The 22421-nt window shown below is 47.3% G+C and overlaps 1 protein-coding gene across 7 annotated transcripts in view; it reads right to left on the bottom strand.

Annotated features, from left to right (window-relative positions):
- Positions 1–22322, bottom strand: part of HVCN1 (hydrogen voltage gated channel 1) — a 35758-nt gene extending 13436 nt beyond the window's left edge. Inside the window, exons 1-4 of one of the 7 annotated variants that reach the window (XM_077875601.1) lie at positions 22021–22322; positions 21458–21536; positions 17723–17807; positions 16978–17017 (exon numbers count right to left, since the gene is read on the bottom strand). In XM_077875601.1, the coding sequence (XP_077731727.1) occupies positions 16978–16998 (21 nt within the window). In that variant the 5' untranslated portion in view covers positions 16999–17017; positions 17723–17807; positions 21458–21536; positions 22021–22322. The other 6 variants (XM_077875598.1, XM_077875599.1, XM_077875600.1 and 3 more) reach the window with 6 other exon arrangements.
- Positions 22323–22421: the final 99 nt, after the last annotated feature.

Raw genomic sequence — 22421 nt, forward strand, 5'->3', positions numbered from 1 at the left:
CATACTCTCCCAGTTTTCCTCCCACCCCAATGGTTACTTCTTATTAGTCTATTTTGCTGGATTCCATTAAGAGAAAGACCTTATATTTAAGTATTGACATTCCTAAGGCTCAGGTGTCTCTTCTTCACACTCAGTTCCTAGGGCTTCTCATTCAGAGGAATAGCTTTATTTATTTATTTATTTTTTAAAGATTTTATTTTTTATTTATTCATGAGAGACACAGAGGGAGAGAGACAGAGGCAGAGACCTAGGCAGAGGAAGAAGCAGGCTCCATGAAGGGACCCTGATGTGGGACTCAATCACAGTACTCCAGGATAAATACCTGAGCCGAAGTCAGATGCTTAACCACTGAGCCACCCAGGTGTCCCTCAGAGAAATAGCTTTAAAAGCCATCTATACATGAATTATACAGAAACACTATCTCTGATCCCAACCTCAACTAAGGACATCCACCCTTAGTTATCTAAAAGGCATCTTCTATTCCTGGCATGTTCAAAGCAGAATTACTCATTTGCAACCCAAAAAGTCCCCATCTCAGTTTAGGACATTTCATTTGTCTAGTTCCTTAGGCCAATAACTTTGGCATCGTTCTTTAAATGTCTCTCTCCTCATTCAATACTAATCTAACAGTAAATTTCGTTGGCCCTACCTGTAAACTACTTTCCAATAAAGATCACTTCTCCCCATCATTTCTTGCTATCTGTTGCCTGGATTACTACAGCAGCCTCTAACCTCCTCCCAATATCCATTCTCCATCCAGCAACTTGAAAGAACTTTCTCAAATATAAATGAGATCATGTCATGCTCTTCCTTAAAACCACACGTAAAAACAAAAAAAAACAAAACAAAACCAAACAAAACCTTCACATGTTTTTTTTTTTTTTTTCCAGCCTATTTAGGCTTTCTTCCTGGAAATGTCTTCCCGCAGACATCTGTATGGTTCACACCTTCACTTAGGTCAGGCTTCTGCTCAAATATCACCTCCATTGAGACCTTGTCTGGTCGCCCTTCCTCAGTCACACTGCATCCACTTACATCCTGCTTCATTTTTTTCTTTCTTTTTGTTTAAGATTTTTAAAGTAATCTCTACACCCAACATGGGGCTCAAACTCACAGCCCTGAGATCAAGAGTCGCATGCTCTACTGACTAATCCAGCCAGATGCCCCTCATGTTTCTTTATTGCACTTATTGGTGACATTATATATGAACTTGTTTATCTGTTTATTATCTGCCTACCCCTCCACCCCCAGACTCTAAGCTCCATGAGAGAACTTTTTCCATCTCAGGCAAATGGCACGCCCAGTATCTTGCACTTAATACACACTCAAAAACAAATATTTAAGTGACTGAATAAATACATAAATGTGGATAGGTCTTTACAAATATGTTGAGGGGTGCCTTGGTGGCTCAGTTGGCTGAGTGTCCAACTCTTGTTTTTGGCTCAGGTCATGATCTCATGTGTTGTGAGATCAAGCCCTACACTGGGCTTTGTGTTCAGTGGGGAGTCTACTTAAAGATTTTATCCCTCTGCCCTGCCCTGTGCATGTGCTCATGCATTCTCTTTCTCAAATAAGTAAATATATGTTTTAAAAAATTAAAAATATGCTAAGTTTGGGGGTACCTGGGTGGCTCAATTGGTTAAGTGTCTGACTCTTGATTTTGGCTCAGGTTGTGATCTTAGGTGTTGTAAGATTGAGCCCCAACTTTGGGGTCTCTACTGGGCATGGAGTCTGCTTAAGATTCTCTCCCCCTCCCCTTACCTCTCCCCCACCCTCTCTCCCGCTCAAAAAAAAATATGTACGTTAAGTTTAAAAAGAAGATATATTAGAATATGAATATAATATCACTTAAGTAAAATTTTTAAAATACATGCAAAATATTACTATATGCTGTTTTAGAAAAGTATAAAGTGGAAGTGTAAACATACTAAAGAATAGGATTTCTCTTTCTGGTCATGATAGAATAACTGGTAGAAGATTAGGCCTCTTGGGATCCCTGGGTGGCGCAGCAGTTTGGCGCCTGCCTTTGGCTCAGGGCGCGATCCTGGAGACCTGGGATCGAATCCCACATTGGGCTCCCGGTGCATGGAGCCTGCTTCTCCCTCTGCCTATGTCTCTACCTCTCTCTCTCTCTCTCTCTATCATAAATAAATAAAAATTAAAAAAAAAAAAAAGATTAGGCCTCTTGCCATAAAAAAAACTACAAAACTGGATAAAACATATGAAATTTACTGCGGTCCCTGAGAGAAGAGAAACAGATAAGGTGAGCCCCACACTCACCCTGGCTTTCTGCCTAGAGTACTTTCTGGACTGTAGCAGCAAAGACCATAGCTCAAGGCTATTGAGCCTCCCTCCCTCAGGAATTTGCATGGCAAAGTACCTGAGAAAGAAATGGAAGGTCTACAGAGAAGGAGCTCCAAAAAATCCAACTTAGGTGAATTCTAAACAGCTGAAAAACTACCAGAGATGACACAAGGCAAGGCTGGGAGATATGTGAGTTCCAAACATCCAGAGTAGAGATATCTTGTTGAATACCCTGAGCATTCAGTAGAAATTCCAGAAAGGTCATGCCATATTAGTAGGTATAATCCAGCTGTATAGTAAGAACTACCTTAGATCTGTCCCAAATACACTTTAAAAGAAGCCTTGAAAAGATCAAGCAGATGCCCATGTAAATTGACTGCCTATTGGAACAAAACTCAAACTATATTAGGAAGAACAACAAAAAACACTCAATAATGTAGCATTTATAAATACACAGCATGCAGTAAAAAGTTACTAGACAGATAAAGCAGAAAAACATGACCTATAACCAGTGGAAGCATTAGCTTACCAGCTTAAAATGGACAGAGATAATAGAATTGGCCAACAAAGACCTGTGAATAGCTATTATAAATATGTTCAAGGATTTCAAAGAAAATATGAGCTTAATGAGGGAACAAATAGAGACTCTTTTTTTTCAGATTTTATTTATTTATTCGAGAGACCCACAGAGAGACAGAGACATAGGCAGAGGAAGAAGCAGGCTCCCTGCAGGGAGCCCAGTGCAGAACTTGATTTCAGGACCCCAGGATCACGACGTAAGCCAAAGGCAGATGCTCAACCACTGAACCACCCAGATGCCCCAAACAGAGACTCTTTCTTTTTTTTTTTTTAACTTTTATTTATTTATGATAATCACAGAGAGAGAGAGAGAGAGAGGCAGAGACACAGGCAGAGGGAGAAGCAGGCTCCATGCACCAGGAGCCCGACGTGGGATTCGATCCCAGGTTTCCAGGATCGCACCCTGAGCCAAAGGCAGGCGCTAAACCGCTGCGCCACCCAGGGATCCCTTTTTTTTTTTTTTTTTTTTTTTCAAACAGAGACTCTTAATAGAGAAATGGAAACTATATATATATATATATATAAATCAAAATGGGCTCAAAGCTGATTAGATACCATAGGACAAAATATCAGTGACCTTAAAGACACAGCAACAGAAAATATCAAGTGGAAACATGGTGAGAAAAAAAGGTAAGGGGAAAAAACAGAGCCTTAGGGACAATATCAAGTGGTCTAATACACATGTACGTCATGTACCAAAAGATGAGCAACTGGGCAGAAAGAATTTGGACAAATAATGGGCTGAAAAAAACTTTGCAATTTTTTTTAAAAGATTTTATTTATTCATGAGAGACACACACAGAGAGAGGCAGAGACACAGGCAGAGGAAAAAGCAGGTTCCATGCAGGGAGCCCAATGTGGGACTCAATCCCGGGACTCTGGGATCATGCCCTAAGGCGAAGGCAGACACTCAACCACTGCCCAGGAGTCCCAAAACTTCACAATCTGATGGAAAAATATAAACATGTAGATCTAGGAAGCTCAATGAATACCAGGGAGGACAAACATAAAAACAAATGGACTGGAAGAAGACACCAAATTCATGATGGTGGTTGCCCTGTGGGTGGGTAAGAGCCAACAATGGAAGGAGTCAAAAAACACCTGAGTGCTATCTGAAAAACAGCCTTTCTTTAAGATTTTATTAATTTGACAGAGAGGGAGAGTACAAGCAGGGAAAGGGAGAAGCAGACTCCCCGCTGAGCAGGTAGCCCAATGCAGGGCTCCATCCCAGGACCCTGGGATCATGACCTGAGCCAAAGGCAGATGCCTAACCGACTGAGGCACCCAGTGCCCCTGAGAAACATCTTTTTAAATTACATAAAGATTTGAGGAAGGGACGCCTGGGTGGCTCAGCAGTTGAGTGTCTGCCTTTGGCTCAGGGCGTGATCCTGGAGTCCAGGATCGAGTCCCGCATCGGCTCCTTGCCTCCGGGGGAGCCTGCTTCTCCCTCTGCTTATGTCTCTGCCTCTCGCTCTCTGTATCTCTCATGAATAAATAAATAAAATCTTAAAAAATAAAAAAAAACAGATTTGAGGAAAACATGACAAAATGTTAATAGCTTAATTAATAGTTAATAGAATAGTTTATCCAAGTTAATAGTTAATAGAATAGTTTATTCAAGATGATTATCTAAGTACTTGATAATATTTGTATTCTTTTCTATTTTTACACTTTTCAAAGTTAAATAAAATGATCTCTCTCCAATAATACACCTTGGATAAATACTCAGATTTTTTCATAATGGGTTTCAGGAGCTCAGGAAAGGTTAGAGTCCAAAGGGGTTACCTGGTCTGATCTCCCCACTCTTTCAGAGATGGGAGCGTTTCTGAGATGGGTTTGTTCAAGGTTTCAGTGCACTTGGGAGTAGAGAACTCAAACTCTTCTGCCCTCAGTCCACTGTCTTTTCATCTGTTCTATGAAGCCTTGTACACTTCCCAACTCCAAATCTGGACAAAGGACACCGCCTCTTGGACTTCAGAAGCCTCCCTAAATTCTAACATTTTCTGGTTAAGTGCCCCGGGGAAGTCTGCACCCCAAAGGCTGCAGGGTGATGTATGGGATGTGTGTGGAGGGGGTGGTGCTTCAAATGCTATATCCAGGAATCCCACGGTTTGGATTCCAGACTGCCTACTCTGCTCAGTCTTCTGTATGCTTCAGGTGCCTTAGGAGCTCCCTACTGGAGACTTCCTCAGATACTGAGAGGTCCAAGGAGAGCTCATGACCACTGTATAACCTCCTAAGAGTGAACCTTCTGATTCTTTCCCCATCCATGATCCTGGAGCCCGTCTGGCTCTCCTCTCCCCACATATGCTATTCATTTCTTCCTCTTCTACCACCCCAGTCCAAGCCTTCATCCTGTCACCCAGAAGACTACAACAGTCTCCTCATAGATTGCTCTCCCTGGACCCAGTTCTTCCAGTGCATTCTCCAACCAGTAGCCTGAGCAGACCTAAGAAACCCTTAACTCTGATCCCAGCACCTGATCATATCACAGCCCCCTGCTTTTTGGATAAAAATCCAAGATCCTTCCTATGACATACACAGCCCTGTGGGAGTTGATCTAATCTCCTTCCCCATGACCTGCTCACCACACTCCAGCCATGCTGATTGCCCTTCTCTTCCTCCAATGCTCTGCACTGTCCCCAGGCTCAGTATTCAAATACATAGGCTCTTCCCTCAACCTGCACTACTCTTCTCCCAACTCTGAGCTTGGCTCACTTCTATGCCTGCTTGAGCCTCAGCTGAAATGTCCCTTTCTCAGAGAGGCCCTCTTCCTTGACCCCTAAAATCTAAATCAGACCCCTTCTTAATTTTATAACCTCTGTTTTTTACAGTTTCTAATCAGGATTTTTTGTGTGTGACCATTTATTACTTCTCTTTCCATACTAGCAGTTAGGCTCCAGGAAAGCAAGGCCTGTGTCCCCAGAGTCTCATGTGACACCTGACCTAGAGCAGAAGCCCATCAAGCATCTATTGGCTGAGGGCACTGATACCCAGTCTCCCATGCTGGGCTGCAGCTTATCTCAGGCTGGACTCTCCATTGTTAGGCTCCTAGGGTTGGCCACGGGCCAGGTCCACAGCTATCCTGAGGTCCTCTGGGCAGCTACTGACCATAATTCCCCTGCCCCCAAAACACTTTACCTGGCAGATGGAAACTTTCTGTGCTAGTTCTCAGTGTGGTGGGAGCCATGGGAGTGCTTTGCAAAAACCACATATTTTACTGGAGAGGAAATTTTTCTTTCTGAAACTGTGTGACCAGTAAAAAGCAACTTTCAGTAATTTGGGATGAAAATGAAAATATTGACGGCACTCAGCAGAGCAGAAAACAACTCTGGTTTTAAGTAAAAAATATGGTATACCCAAAGCAGAGAAGTTTCAGAAAAGGTCAAAAAGATAGCTGATCAGGAAAACGTGGGCCTCGGCAACTCCACCCACCGTGGGCTCTGGGGTTCCTCCCACTCTGCCCGGGAGGATGGAAGGCTGACTCAGTGAGCACTGACCTCGACCTCGGTGCCCAGTCTGGAGCTGCCCCTCCAGAAGTGCTGGCCATTCCTCTTTGGCAACACAAACTCTCACTTAAACTCCCCTGACTTCATCATTGTCCATGGATATTGTACTTCTCTGCCCACCAGCCCGCTGCCTGGCTCTGCGAGCCCCAGACATTTTAGTCACATGAACTGATAGATCCCCTTTGCAGCTTAAGCTAGATTGAGTTGTGTCTGTCACTTGGAACCCCAACAACTGAGACCAGTAGAGCCCCTGGCACCAGACACCCCTCATCTCCATCTCCCCTGCATCAACCTTTGCCATCCCATTACATCCCAACACCACTCTCTCCAGGATCACCTTTCTGTATCAAAGCCCACAAAGGGGCTCCCACCCTGACAGTATTGCTTCCTCTCACTGGTGACTTGGTTCTGCTTGACAATCCCACCTCTGGATTTCTCTCCCATCTCCAGCCACCCTCCTTGGCCCCCATGTCCTTGCCCCATGCCACTGGAAGTCCCCTAGACCCCAATTATGACCCTGTGCTTGTGCAGGGCAACTCTCGCCCGTCTCAGCACACCTGTGTTCTCAACACTGAGAACATGTGCAAATCAGTCTCATGTGCAAATCAGTCTCCAGACTGATGATGTCTGGTACCTTGCCAGGTCATTAGTTTGCTATGACCCAAACTGAATCCATCTCTTATCTTCCCCCCATGTCCACTCTTCCTTCTGTGTTTCCCTAGGGCACAGCATCATGTCCACCCTGTTGCTCAAGCCAAGAGCCAAAGGCCATCTTGGGCTACTCTCTCTCCCTCAAGGCTTGTCAATCTAACCTCTTAAACATGGCTGCTCATGCTCCCCCTTCTCTTCTCCCTCTTACCCGCTCCTACTGCCATCACCTCTTGCCTGGATGCCTGTACTGGCCTCCTTCCTTGTCTTTTCTTCACATGGTAGTGGCCAGGAAGCCTTTTCTGCAGTGTCCCTGCTCTCACCTGCCTCTGCCCCCTCCCACCACGACCTTTAGTCTCTCTCCCATCCCCCCATCCCCCCTAACCACTGCCTTCAGGACAAAGGCAAAGCTCTCAGGGTCCCCCCAGGCCCTGGTCTCCTCCCTAGGCCCCTTGCCTGCCACACCCCAGCCACACCCAATGCCTCATGTTCTAAAATAAGCCTCACTCCTTCTTGCTCTCGGACTCTGCACACCTGTGCCCACTGGCTGGTAGATCTTTTGCCTTTTGCACGCTATTGCTCTTTCAGGTCTTACAGACATCTAGCTTTTACTTCCCTGGGGAGGCCTTCCTTAGCCACCAGCTGCGGGGTAAGTGTCCTTCCTCTATTTCCCGGTCTTGCCACTTACTTACGAGTGCTGTGGCATCTCTGTACTATTTGTCTCCTGCCCTGGTCTGCGACCTCTGGGCGGGCAGGGACTCTTCCTTCCTCAGTCACAGGGAGGAGGCGTTCAGTAACTGTCTAATAAATGAATTAATATCAAACCACAAGAGCTACCACTCAAAGGTAAATGTATCGCCTGCTTTTCTTTTATACACCACACGTACCACACCAGAAAGATTACTACCTGGGGAGAGGGGGGAAATGAGAAAAACAGACCTAGGAGAGATAGAGAAAAAAAATTCTTGTGAACGTCTGCTTTTACAGGTTTGGTCAGAAGCTGCCATCTGTAGGAGGGAAAAAGTCCCTATTTTGTGGTCATCCAACAATCACAGAAGAAGGTATTTTTAAAGAAATTTGGCAGACCCCTGATGTCCCTTAAGTACCCATTTCTCTGCTCCCTCCCACAGCCTAGTTCTGGGGGCCTGATTTGCTTATTATTCAACATCTCCTGCCCTAAAACTCCAGTAAGACACAATAGCAGTGACATCTATTATTATTGTTTATTAGTTTGTTTTCTTATATTAATATACCACTAAAGTTCCTTAAATGCATTATGTAATTTTATTCCTAACAACTCCCTGAGGTTGAGGCCATCATTTCAGGTCTTAGTAAGGCAGCTGGCTTGAACCAAGTCACACATTTAAAAAATGGCAGAGCCAGGCTCTGTTCCTGGGCTGCTGTGACTTGGAGCCCATGTTTTAGAACACACGGCTGAGAAAAAGCCACACAGCCAGGGACTGGAGATCTGTCTTCTAGGGCAGTATAGTGGGTGGAACTGTGGCTGCCAAATTCATGTCCATGTGGAACCTCAGAATATGACCTTACTTGAAATACGGGTCTTTGTCAGTGTCACTAGTTAAAGGTCCTGAGATGAAATCATCCTGAATTTAGGGTGAGCCCTAAATCCAATGACTGGTGTTCTTAGAAGAAGAGCAGGGGACCACGTGAGGATGGAGGCAGAGCTTGGAGTGTTCCATCTACAAGCCAAGGATGCCAAAGATTGCCAGCAACTGCCAGAAACTGGGAGAAAGGGATGGAACAGATGCTCCCTCAAAGCTTCCAGAAGGAAACAACCCTGCCAACACCTTGATTCCAGACTTCGAGCCTTCAGAACTGACAGAGTACATTTCTGTTGTTTTAAGCCACCCGGTTTGTGGTTATTACAGCAGCTCCAGGAAGCTAATGCAGAAAGTATGTACCCAAGTCAGCCTATGACGGGTGGCCATGGAGGGTGTGTTCCCTCCCTTTATCTTTGTGGACCACACATCCATCCTGGACCCCGAGGAGAGAACTGGGTCCTTCAGAGGTCACAAAGCCGCCTGTTTCCAATTCTGGCAGCAAGTGCCTCCCTTTGCTCACAGCTTACAGGCCACCTCCACCCCTTCTGCTCTCGCTTGATGCTCATAACAACCCTGAGAGGTAGGCAGGGCAGACTCTCCACTCCACAGAAGAGGACACTGAGGTGCAGGGAGGAGAGACCAATTGCCCCAAGTTACATGGTGTGGCAGGATGACAGAGGCTAGCTAGGGAAGGGGGCACACGAATGGGTATGTTCTTTTTAGGAGGGCAAAGGGACAGTTTCTTTCATCTTTCGAAACAATGTTTGAGTTTCTCCAACGTGCCAGGTATGGGTGGGAGTGAAGGAAGGGATCAGCCTTGGCCAGTTTCTATCAAAATTTAAAATGTCCCTATCAAAAAAAATAAATAAAATAAAATAAAATAAAATAAAATAAAATAAAATAAAATAAAATAAAATGTCCCTATCATTGGACCTGACAAGGGACTCACATAAGCACATGCATGCTCCCTATGGTGTTGCTACAACAGCCTAAACCTGGAAATGAGTCCATCATTCAATACATCGTGGCAGATCCACACTGGAGAATACCAGGCAGCTGTTCAGAAGGCAGTCAGCCCGTGTAGCCACAGATGCTGACACAGGAAGGTGTCCTTGATCACATGAACTCTACGTGAAAACCAGCCACGGGCCAGATATCATACAATGCCATCTTCGTTAAAAACAGACAAAATCAGGGCATCCAGGTGGCTCAGTCTGTTAAGCATCCGACTACTGGTTTAGGCCCAGGTCATAATCTCAGGGTCCTGGGATCAAGTGCCATGTTGGGCTCTGCACTTGGCACAGAATCTGCTGGAGATTCTCTCTCTCTCCCTCTGCTCCTCCCCCTGCCCTCTCTCCACAATAAATAAATAAAATCTAAAAAAAAAAACCAAAAACAAAAAAACACCAACTTCACCAGACCAAATCAATGACCCAAACCAAATAAACCAAACCAATCCCAAACCTTCCCTCTGGGAAGGGAGTTGGAGAGTGAAGAGAAACTTCCAAATTTTATTCTATTAGATTTAACCATAAGAAAGATCCATTTTTGGAGGGAGATCCCACCTACAGAGAATTGAGTGCTGAATGAAGTATTTGGGGGGTTGGGCAGGAAGGGGAATGAACCAATATATATATTACTGGAATCCCTGGATAAGAAGACAGAAACAATGGAACAAATACCGTAAGAAACAAAGAAACATAAGTGGTAAAGCCAGCATATGAACTCAAGTCTACCAGCTTTGTTCTTTCTAAAATGCTCTGCCAGAGAGGGATAGTATGGCAGGAAAGCTGTTTTTTTAAAGCAACAAGAAGATGATATTATGAGAGGTAGAATCAAGGTTCTGAGGTGCCATCTTCCCTCCTCTAGCAGATGGGGAAACTGAGGCCCTACAACCAAGCAAATGTCTCCAGTCAGGGGACAGTCCTGTACGCGTGCCTGGGTCTCTTATCCTCCAGTCCAGGGTACTTGAGACATACTCAGAGAAGCTGTCCCCAACGCCCGCCCACCGCCCCCATCTTCTCTCTCTCCCCCATAGCCTACACATCACTAAGCCTTCTCCTCCCTTCCTCGGCCACCCCCTGGACTCCCCGATACTTCTCACACTTCTCACGTGGAAGATGGGGCAGCTCCTCGCTACCCTCTGGCACTCCATCAGCAGCCAGAGAGCACTTCTCAAACCTTAATCCTGTTGCTGCCTGTGCAGGACAGGCTGGAGGCTGCTGTCCTTTGAAAGGCCTGCTTGGCCCTGGCTAGCATCTGGAGGGTTCCACCATTCACTGATACGACCAGCTCACTAGGCCTAGACTGGGTACACCATGGGGTTTATGTTGAACACTTGCTTTCCTTCGGGGACTCTGGAATCTTGCAAGTGCTGGACAGAAGGTACCTCTGTGACCAGCCCCCAGCAGAAGCCTCAGGCACCGTGTCTCTCAGAGGCTTCCTGGTAGACACCTACCTCACGCTGTCACCACTCGCTACCAGAGGAACTGGGAGGGTCCGGTGTTTGAGACTGTCACCCACCATCAGGGCCCTTCATGCCTGGCAGACTGCAGTTTCCTGCTGAACCTACCTTGATGGCAAAATGAATCCCCCAGGCAGAGCTAAGGTCTCCTCTGTTGGGAGGTGGGAAGACTTCCAGCAGCAGGTCACCTACACCAGTGCCACGCCCCCAGCCCCTGGGGATTTGTGTTCTGAGGAATGCCTATTTTTAAAATCAGGGAAGTCTTTAAATAAGCGTGGCAGCTTTTCCTTCTCTAGGGTGGGGAGGAAGTCTGAGGTTGACGCAAACCACCACCACTGGTGGCTGATCAGACTATGGGGGCTGCTGCTTATGGGCTGAGGAGTCCAACCAGTGGCTCAGGTACCCCCAGAAATGCTGCAGCATTTTTCTCCTGTCCCAGTCTGCCAACCTGGCAGACTGATGGTGAGGCTGGGTGGAGATGAGGTGGAAAAGAACATCCAGAGCAGGAGCTGTAGTGAGTGTTAACTAACCCCCCACTCCCAGCACCTGCCATTTCTGAGCTCTGTACGAAGCCTTCTGTGAACACACTGCAACAGCCTCAGGAGGTGGAGACTGAAGCATCTCCATTTACAGGCCAGGAAATTGGGAACAGAGAGGTGGAACAACTTGCCCCAGGGCACACAGCCAATGAGAATCAGAGCTCCGATCCTGAGGCAGGCAGCCCGGCCCAGAACCCCCTCCTCTTGCTCTTTGAACACCACCCTGGACCTGGCTCACAGCTGGGAAGAGCTCAGGGCTGGCAGGGAGCTCAGCCCTGTGTTACTCAATGAGAAAAAAAACCATCTTAATCCTGCCTTGTAATACATGCCGACATATGTGTGTTCTACAACCAAGACTAAAGTTTGTAAGTGTGAGCACTCATGTTTTCCATTTTATTCCATTTCATTGCTTAAACGACTGACAGCACCCCATTAATGGATTGCAGGAGTCACCAATGGATTGAGTTTGAAAGACACAGGCATGGGGAGGCTGTGGCTGGTCGATTTGCCTGGGGTAGAGGAATGACTGCCAGAGAGGAGACAGTCCTGGTTCAAAGCATGTGACATCAGCCATGTTAACTGGGAAGCACAGTCATGTTATTTCATTATGAAAGCATAAAGAAAACAAAAATATAACAAGAAAAAAAAAAACAACAGTTATTTGGCCAGAAATGAAGACCTATCACTAGTGTGACTGAGTCATCCAGGCAACTTGTGGCCCCAACGTCTTAAAAAGCTTTGGCTGTGGAAAAGATGGGACAAACAGAATTCAGGACACCCCTCTACCCTGCCTCACTGTGATGCAGCTCATGGAGAGAGGCCTTACCCAGCCATAGTCTAACCAGTGGCTCTCAGCCCTCCCTGCGCTTTGAAACCACCTTTTTAAAAAACCCAGTGCCTGGGTCCCAAGCCCCAAGGTTGTGATGACAGCCGGTAAAGCTGGGGATGGGGACTGTGCAGGCGGCTATGAATGAAGCCAGGGTACTGGCGGGCTGGGTGGGGGGAAGGAGGATGGCTTAGAACCGCAGAAGCACAGAGCAGGACTGCAGAACCAAGGACGCACTGGGGGTGAAGGGTGAGGACGATCGCTGGGGGCATGGGAGGGGACCAATTCAGTGGTCTGGGGTTGGCCTGCATGTTGGGATCTCCCACGTGCAGCCAAAGTTGAGTACCAGCACTGTAAATAAAACTGAAAGCTCCAGATGCTTCACAAGAAAGGAGCAAAGGGCTACAGCAATTTCTCAGCACATTGGCTCCCAGTTCCCCAGATGTGGCTGGTGTCATGCAATCATCTGAGAGGAGAATGAGGTCAGCTGATGGCTAAGAACCCAGCTCATCCTCATCACCAGGTCTACAAGCTCTTTCCTGCAGCCGGGCCCTGGCTCAGTGAACGGTATCCATGCAGGAGCTTCTTTGATCCCCACAACTCTAGAGGGAGTATCACCATTCCCATTTCACAGAAGAGAAAATCTGAGGTGCAGGGAGGTGGGAAGGGGCTGCCCACAGCCCCCCTCCTCAGAGCTGGCTACCAGTAAGATGGGTCTGAAAAAACCCTGCCAGTTTCTCCTTACAACACCATCATTTTCCCCTTAAACACCAGGGCAGCCGGACAATTAAAAAGCTCCTAAAAGCAATTCTATTAAAACAATTTTTTTAAAACACAAATTCACTCCACAGGCATAAATTACTAAAAGGAACTTGCTCTTTGCATCAATAGAGGCTCAATTGCTACAAGTGGTCCTGGCCCAATATTCCCTGGCTGGTGACAGTGCTGCTGCTGCCATCCCCTTGTCCTGGCCTCTGTGTCATGACAAAAAGGCTCCTGTGCCCCTCCTCCTGGGAGTCCTTCCCCCTCCCATCCCCCCAGCAATTGTCCTCACCCTTCACCCCCAGTGGGTCCTTGGTTCTGCAGTCCTACTCTGTGCTTCTGCGGTTCTAAGCCATCCCCCTTCCCCCCACCCAGCCCACCAGTTCCCTGGCTTCATTCAGAGCCCCCTGCACAGTCCCCATCCCCAGCTTTACCTGCTGTCATTCACCCACCGGCAGACCTTCACCCCAGATCTAGTTCCTTCAGCATTGTGAAAACATGAGCAAAAAAGACATAAATTCATGTTAATCCCCACCTGCAAGCCTTATCTTCTGCCTAAGGTGTCTAATTATAATCAGAGGCTGCAGACAATTTTGTATCTTATTTTTCTCCTAGTTATGCACATCAAATTTATGCCTTTTTAATGGCCAAGAAATTTCACCAAGAAGTTAACGCTCTCACTATTGCATTTACCAACTGCTCCTCATTTCTAGCACCTTTATCACCGATTCGAAGACTACATTTTCTCATATTTTAACATTCCTGAAATCTGAATGTCTCACAATTGACCAGTTTCAGTGTTATGTCACATTATGTCATAGTAAATGGCAGCATTATTTTCTTCATAGGACAATATAATGGACATCTATTATCAGTGGCCCCTTATGTGCTACGAAGTCCGATGCTATCCATTCGTTTTCTTTTTATGGGTTATTTCCTTTTAAGTGAGAGGACCAGGTTTGATTATGAACGTTTTCACGATTCTTGACACAGACTATTGTATTTTGTCCAGAACGGTGGTATGGGTTGATCCAGCCCCTCACTAGGTATGAGCTGGTTTCACGGAATAACCAGCATCGAGCATTTCCGCTTGTTTGGGTTTGCCTGATTTAATAGGGAACTACAAATGAAGGAAAGTAGGAATTGGTTCCATTTGCCTTTGATTAATGACAATCACTGGAACTCCTGGAATTCCTCACTCTCAGGAGGCAGTCACTGTGCATCCAGTACCTTCCCAGGAAGGGTCACAACTACATGGTGAGGACTGTTGACGCCACTCATGGTCATGGACATGGAGGCTCAGAGAGGTTCAGAAATTGGTTTGAGGTCACACACACACACAAACGCTCTGCCCCACAAGGGGCAGAGATAGGATTTGAATCCAGGCTGTCCAGCCTTGAGCTGCTCTCACTGGAGCTCACGGCCTGGAGTCACAGGGCAGCAGGCAGTATGCTACCATCTCCCAGGTGGGCAGGAAATCCGCTCTAGAACTAGGGTTCTCTGTGATGAAAGTGCAGGCTCCTCAGCTGGCCATTGGAGGACCTCCACCATCGCCCTCCCCCCACAAATGTCCTCTGCTCTGGGGAACTCTACATGAGCCGCATCCAGGCCTTTGTCCATGCTCTTTCTGCCACTGGAAACGCCCTTTCCTTGGACCCCATAAGTTCAAATCCAAAGGTTCCCTCTTCTGCAGAACCTTTCATGACCCTCCAAAGGAAAGGGGACTTCTTCCTCTGAACATCGGTCCCACATTCTGTGCACCTCCCACTGCCACTCTGGCCCCCAGATTATGGGCACTTCACTCACAAATCCCTCCCGACCCGCTTGTTTCTCTCCAGCACCATGCACGCCCCCGCTCTCCTATAGGAGGGCTCCCACCTTGCTGGCCTTTCCTCCCTTCCCCCCAGGACACCAGACAAACTTTCCCAAGTTCAGGCCTGACTGGTCGCTGCCCTGCCTACCCACTGTTCTTAGCACCAGCACCAGAACCTTCGGTGTCCCCTGCACTCTGCTTGGCCCTGCCTCTCCAGACTTAGCACCTCCTGGCCCCCCACCACACTGCACCACCCTGGCCTCCTCGAAGCCTCCCTTCCATCTGCCTTCTGGGCTCTGCGTAGGCTGCTTCCTCTGCCGAGACACCCTCTTGGTCTTCCTCCTGTACCTGGTGACCTCGTCCGGCCCTCCAGGAGTCAGGTCAGAGAGGCTCTGATCTGGTCAGAAGGTCTGAAGACCTCAGTGGCCCCAGCGAGGGGCCCACATCAACCACAGCCTCTCCTTTACAGCTCTGCCCATGTGCACCTTTACACACTCAGTTTTGTGATTTGATAGGGGTCTGTCTCTCCGCTAGAGAGGAATCCATAGACAAGCAGGGACCAGTCTGCTGCTTTGCTGCTGCTACAGCCTGATAGCTATGGTGGGTGCCAGGACACAGCTGGTGTCCATAAACATTTGTTAGATGAATTAATGACGGGGGGAAAGAATCTGCCCTAGAGGATTGCTGGGGAGGATTGCCCCTGTGATCTCACTCCCTGCTCTCTTCCCTCTGGAGACCTCGTCTATCTTTGGGATTGACCGTGTTTGAAAAAGGGCGCAATCACTAGTCAGTATTAGGGCCTGGAAGCCAGGCAGTATGGGTTTGAACCTCTTGCTGGCTGTGTGACCTTGGGCAAATTGCTAAACTTTGCTGTGCATCAATTTCCCTATCTGTAAGATGGGAGAAAGAAATAATAATGCTTTAATGCATAGGGCTGTTGTAAGGATTAAAAAAACAAAGACATAGAAAGCCCTTAGCAAATGCCTGGCACGGAGTGTTCGATAGACGTTGTTCAGGTTATTATTGCTACTACTTCTGCCACTGTATTTCATTAATTTAAAGATGAACATTTTCCCCAGATTTCAACATTTCTAAAATCAGAATTGGTAGCATCTACCCTGGGCCATTTCCCCCTGCCACACTGTAAACAGCTCTAAAATCCAAATGACGCTTGGAATTAAAGGAGTCATCATTATCATCCCATGACCCTGCTTCTTGGATCCTGCTCTGATTACCCTGCTTCTACCTGGAGCTTCCAGCACCATCCTGACAGCTCTACGTGGCTCGACGCCTGCACCCTCCTAGGACAGCTGAAACGAAAGCGAACACTTCCTTTCTACCTCATCCTCACTTTTCACAACTGATGTCCCCCTAAACCCAACATACCTGCACCCCAGATATCAAGGACAGGGTTTAATAGTTTGGTTTGGGATGGTCACATGATACAGGAGGCAAAGCATTTGCTCTGGAGTCAGACCACGGTGAAATCCTATTTCTGCCACTTCCTACCTGTGTGATCCTGAGCAAGTGGCTTTACCTCTCTGTGCTCAAGTGTCTTTATCTGTAAAATGGGCAGTAGGGAAAAAGCACTTATGGGCTCAATATCAGCCTAGCATTTTGAGACCACTGTCTCCTCACCTCTTCCCGAGAAGCCTTCAGGAACAAGGATAATTTTCTCTCCGTTCCCCAGATAAGGAAACAGAGGTCGCAGAGAAGTGAGGGTCCTGGCCTAATGACACACGGTTATTAAAATGCAGAGGAGAGATTTGAAGGCTCTGATTCAGATTTTTAGACTATCTTGAGGTTTATGAATTCCTGCTATAGTTTTCACTTTTGTTTTATAGACACTTTGGTATGGCAGGAACATCCCAAACAGGTGTTTTCCCTTTATCCTGTTTGAGACACCCAACAGATTTGTCTTCAGGCCTGGGGAGGTCCTTTAACATGGCTTGTCCACCAAAATTAATTTACCTTTTCATCCCAGGTGGCCATTTTCCTGTCTTCTCTGGATCTGGAAAATAAGAAAACATTTTTTTTAGATCTGACATCCTGCAATCATTTATCTTAGTATGTGCTCTGCAACACTTTGTTACAAATTATTTTTAACTTGCTGTTAACAGTGTCTAAAAATAGCATAAAGTTCAAAGCCTATGTGGAAGGGTGCACATCCTTCGTATATATCCAAAAGAATTGCAAACAGGCACTCAAATACATATAAGTACATACTCATAGCTAAAAGGTGGAAATAACCCAAATATCCATTAGAGGATGAATGGATATAATAAAAGATGTATATCCATACAACGGAATGTTATGCAACCATAAAAAGAAATGAAGTATTGATCCATGCTACAACATACATGAACCCTTAGAACATTATACTAAATCAAAGAGGCCAGACACAAAGCTTCACATATTACATGATTCCACTGTTAAGTAATACTCAGGATATGCCAATCCACAGAGATAGAAAGCAGACTGGTGGTTGCCAGGGATGGGGTGGGGAGGGTGGGAGTGCCTGCTCTATGGGTGCAGGGCTTCCTTTTGGTTTGATGAAAATGTCCTGAAACTAGATAGATAGAGGTGGTGGTTGTGTGACATTGGGAATGTGCTAAATGTCATTGAATTGTTCACTAAATGTTCACTGAATTGTAAAATGTTATGTGAATTTCACTCTAGTTTAAACTTAAAAAAAAAAAAAGATATACACACGTACATTACAGTGTTGAGAATGCTCTGGAAAGTAGCAAAATATCTAGATGTCCACCACTGAGGGTCTGGTTAAGTCAGTTAAGGTATATCTGAAGAGTGAGAAACCCTAGTGTTGTTAAAGCTTCTTCACATGGGGAAGAGGAAAGAGGTAAACAATATAGCAAAACAAAAAAATTCACATTACAGTATAACAAATACAGTATGACCCCATCTACATGAAAAATTACAAATGCCTTTTAAAAAATAAGTCTGTAAGATATAGAAAAACTCTTTTACAGTGATTATTGCTGGACAAAAAGAGTGATTTGGACTGATTTTTGTAGGTATTTTCCTTCAATTCTGAAAGGTCTAAACTTTTACAATGAGTATGTGTTACTTCTTAAAAAATTTTTTTAGAAATTTATTTATTTATTTATTTGAGAGAGAAAGCAGAGAGAGCTCATATGAGTTGGGAGGGGGCAGACGGGGAGGAAGAAACAGACTCCCTGCTGAGATCATGACCTGAGCCAAAGGCAGATGCTTAACCAACTGAGCCACCCAGATGCCCCTTAAAATTTATTTTTAATGTAGGTGATACATGCATGTACTAAAAAGCTGAAATAAATCAAAAAAGATACACTATGACCAGTTAGCCTCCTTTCTACCCATTCTTCCCAGAAGCAGCCACTCTTAATCAGTTTCCTATGTGGCCTTCATAGGTATTCTGTCTTTACAAGTGGATCCATATTTATTCTTTTTCTCTTTTTGAACCTAAACAAATGTGAGCCTACACACACTGCTCTGAACCTTGCTTACTTCCCTTTGGGGTGTGGCAGGCTCGATAATGACCCCCAAAGGCACACCTATCCTAACCCCCAGAACCTATTGGTATGTCAGTTTATATGGCAAAAGGGACTTTGCAGATGTGATTCTATCAAGGCTCCCAAGGTGGGGATTAGCTGGGTGGGCCCAATGTAATTGTAAAGGTCTTTATAAGTACAGCCGGAGAATCAGATACAGAAGGATATGTGAGTACAGAAGCAAAGTTGGGAGTCAGAGATTTGAAGGTGTTATTCTACTGGCTTTGAAGAGGAGGGAAAGGATTACAATCCAAGGAATGTGAACAGCTTCTAAAAGTTGGAAAGGAAACAGGTTCTCCCCTAGAGCCTCCAAAGGGAAGGCAGCCCTGCCAACACCTTGCTTTTGGACATCTGATCACCAGCACTTTAAAGTAAAAAATTCATGTTGTTTTAAGCCATCCAAAATTTGTGGTCATTTGTTATAGCAGCCATAGGAGATGAATACAGTATGTTTGATTGTTCTAGATCGGTGTGTGCTAGATCAGGTACACTCCTTGGGACGACTCCGTAAGATTTCCCTGTAGGAATGTGTGTAGTCCCACAAGTGATCAGAATTTAGATTATTTCCCAATCTTTTGCTTCCCCAATGTTCCAATGAAGAACCAGGCATCCCATGTGCTTTTATAATTTAAGAAAAAATTATTCACAAAGACTAAGGAAAACTAAGTTCTTTCTCTCCTTAGTATCATGCTGCGGGCACAAGGGACTCTCAAGAGTTTCTTGCTGGTTGATTTGCAGAACAGCTTCTGCAACCAGCTGAATTCGGCCTCAGTGTGTTCCTGTTCTAGCCCCCGGGGGCCCTTGCCCTGCTCTCATGAGACAGGCTCAAGCGGAACATTTAGTATAAGCAAAGGCGAAGGGAGTAATTAAGGTGCCTTGGAGATTTCCTTCCTTCACAAGACAGGAAATAGAATTGGCACATATATAGAAAAACACCTAGCTTCACTAATTCAAGCAACAGAAAAGTTAAACATACATACATGACCTTCCCATTAAACTAGAGAAAACAAAAGCAATAAAACTCAGTGCTTGTGGGGCTGCAGGAAAACTTGCACTATATTGCCAGGCCTGGTTTTTCCTCAGTGACCTTCTGGTGATAAATGGCAAGTGCCTTCAAAATAATCATACTCTTGACTTGAATACATCAGTTTGGAAAACACTATCTCAAACAAAATCATTTGGTAGCAAAAAAACAAAACAAAAAACCCAAACCACGTGCATTGTGGACAAGCTAATTTGGATATGATGGCTAGAACCTGGAAAGACCCCACAAGCCCTGCTTTAGAGAAAAGCTGAGGAAGGCAAGGGGCTGTTAGAAGGAATGACAATTCTGAGGTCTGTGTAGAAACAGAAAGAATGCTGTTAAGCAATGACAAGTTGAACCCTGATGGTTGAAGTGAAAAAGAAAAAAGTCAGGGCCCTGGTGACAAACAAGTGAACAAACAAGGAACCAGGGAAACACATAAGCAAATTGGCATCACTCATGGCTAAGCATGGGAAGAAAGAGAAACAAGAACGCAGTAAGAGAGCAGGCGAGTGTGGCTCCTGCCAGGGTCATGGTCAGGGAAGACTTGATCTGGCAACTTGTAGAGCGGTCCCTGAATTGCAAAGAGGTAAGTCACAAGAAGATGACCGGGGAGAGCATTTCCTACAGAAGGAAGACCACGTGCACAGGCCCTAAGAAGGTGGGGAAAAAAAAAAAAGGCCCTTAGCAAGTTCAAGGAAGAAACAGGAGGTCAGGGTGGCTGTAGTGGGAGGATGGTAGCAAGACACAAGCGTCTGATCTCACAGAGGGCTTGGCAGACAATGCTGAAGACCTGGGGGGGTGGGGGGTCAACGGTGGGTGCAGGGAGGCCAAGTGGAGGCAAAAGATGATGAGGATGCAGAGAAATGACCAGATTCAGGATATGCTGAGGAGTAGAACCTGCTGCTGGCTTAGATGTGGGGGATGAGATGAGGAGCGGATTTGGGGGCAATAAGACTCTGGGCTTCCTCCTCCTTGCTAAACCAGGGATCCGGAAGGGCTTAGGGACTGCAGAGTAGTTCTGGAATTATGCAAGCCTCAACCCAACCATTTTCAAAATGCTGCTCCTGCTAGTCTTTCCACCAGGGACTCAGGAGTGTGAGAAGTTGCCGCCACGAGCCTTGGTCTTACTCAAGAAGCGTCCAGCTGCTGGTGAAGCTGTCCGGAAATACTGCAGATCTCAGATAGCCCTGCCTGACCTGAGGTTAAGTGTCTGGAACCAGAGTGTTTTCAGAGGGGAACAGCTCCATAGTAACCTCGGGCTAGTTGCTGGGCTAAGACTTTATACCAAGCATCTCACTTAATCTCAGCAATCCTGTGGGTAAGTAGCATGCTTAACCCCATGAGACAGTCAAGGAAACCGAGGTATGGAGAGGTGAAGTCCCAAGGCAAAGCCTCCAAGAGCCCCGGCACCCAGCAGAGGTCCTACGTAGAGGTCTGTAAGTTCCTGGGGAGGGGGGCTGCACCTCTGTGTCCTGGAGTTTAACTCGCAACCCACCATTCTCATTCCTCAGCACATCTTGCCCCAAGAGGTGTTTAAAAGTATTTCCAGGGGGCCTGGGTGGCTCAGTCTGTTAAGCCTCTGCCTTCCCAGAGTCCTAGGATGGAGCTGTATGCAGCTCCACAGCTTCTCCCTCTCCCTCTGCCTGCTGCATCCCCTGCTTGTGCTCGCTCTCTCTCTCTGTCAAATAAATAAATAAAATCTTCAAAAAAACCATAAAAGTATTTCCAGGTGAAGGACTTGCTGCCCTGGAGGTTTGCTCAGCTCAGCCTCCTCCTGGAATACCCAGTACTACCTTTATCCTCACTTCTCTCCCTGCAGTCTCTCTAGGGAGGCAGAGATGATGCATAAAAGGATTTAGAGGTTCACACAGACCTGGGTGTAAGTTCTGTCTCTGCCTCCTTTGGCGGGGGACCCAAGGCAAGTAGCTTGGCCCGAGTTTCGGTTTCTTCACCTGCAAGAGGGAGACAATGATGGTACTCACCTTACCTGTTGCTGCGCTCAGCAGGTGATGAAGGCAGGCACCTGTCTCCCAGTTGAGCACGCCATACAAAAGGGTAGTTCCTGTCCGTGCTCCCGTTTTCAAGGGTTGGTAACTGGGGCCAAGAGGGGCCTCCCCCAGGTCCCGGGGCAGCTGTGTGTCTGCGGCCCTGCCCTCCACCCGACTCTGGACCAGGTAGGGAGTCCCTAGGGGAATCCCGGTCCGCCCGCGCTGGAAGGCGCTGTTCCACGCTGCAGCAGAGGGCAACCGGGGGCGGGGTCCCCGAGTCGGGGCCGGGTCCGCTGCCCGGAGGGCTCTGGCTGCGAGGGCTTGGAGCGGGGGCTGCGCGCCGCGCGGGAGCACTCACCCTGCGCCCTCCGGCCGGCGGCCACCGCGGGACTGCGAGCCGGCGCCCGCCCCCGCCCCCCCGCCCCCGCCCCCCTCCCCGCCCTCTCACCCGCTCGCGCCGCGGCCCGCGCCTCCTGCCAGCCCCTGGGGCCCCGGGCGCTCGCCAGTCGCCTCCCCTCGGGCCCTCCCCCGCCCGCAGAGGGACCGAGGCCCCGCCGGGGGGAGCCCCCGCGAATCACGAGAATCCGTCCGGGCTGGCCTGCGGGAAGCGGGGGAGGAGGGGAGCGCTTCCTTCCCCCCGCGGGACCGAGGGCCCGACCCAGCCCCGGAGCTGAGCTGGCTTCTGGCGACGCTCCTGTCCCGCGGAGCGAGCCCCGTGGCTCGGCTTGGAGCCGTCCGTCGCCGGCGGAGGGGCGGAGCGTGGGCCCGAGGCTCTAAGGCCGGCGCTGGCCGGCGGGGCGGGGCGGGGCGGGGTGCAGAGGAGGCCTCGGCGCTGGACGAAGGGGCCTT

Source organism: Canis aureus, chromosome 27 (assembly GCF_053574225.1).
Source record: "Canis aureus isolate CA01 chromosome 27, VMU_Caureus_v.1.0, whole genome shotgun sequence".
Lineage (NCBI taxonomy): Eukaryota > Metazoa > Chordata > Mammalia > Carnivora > Canidae > Canis > Canis aureus.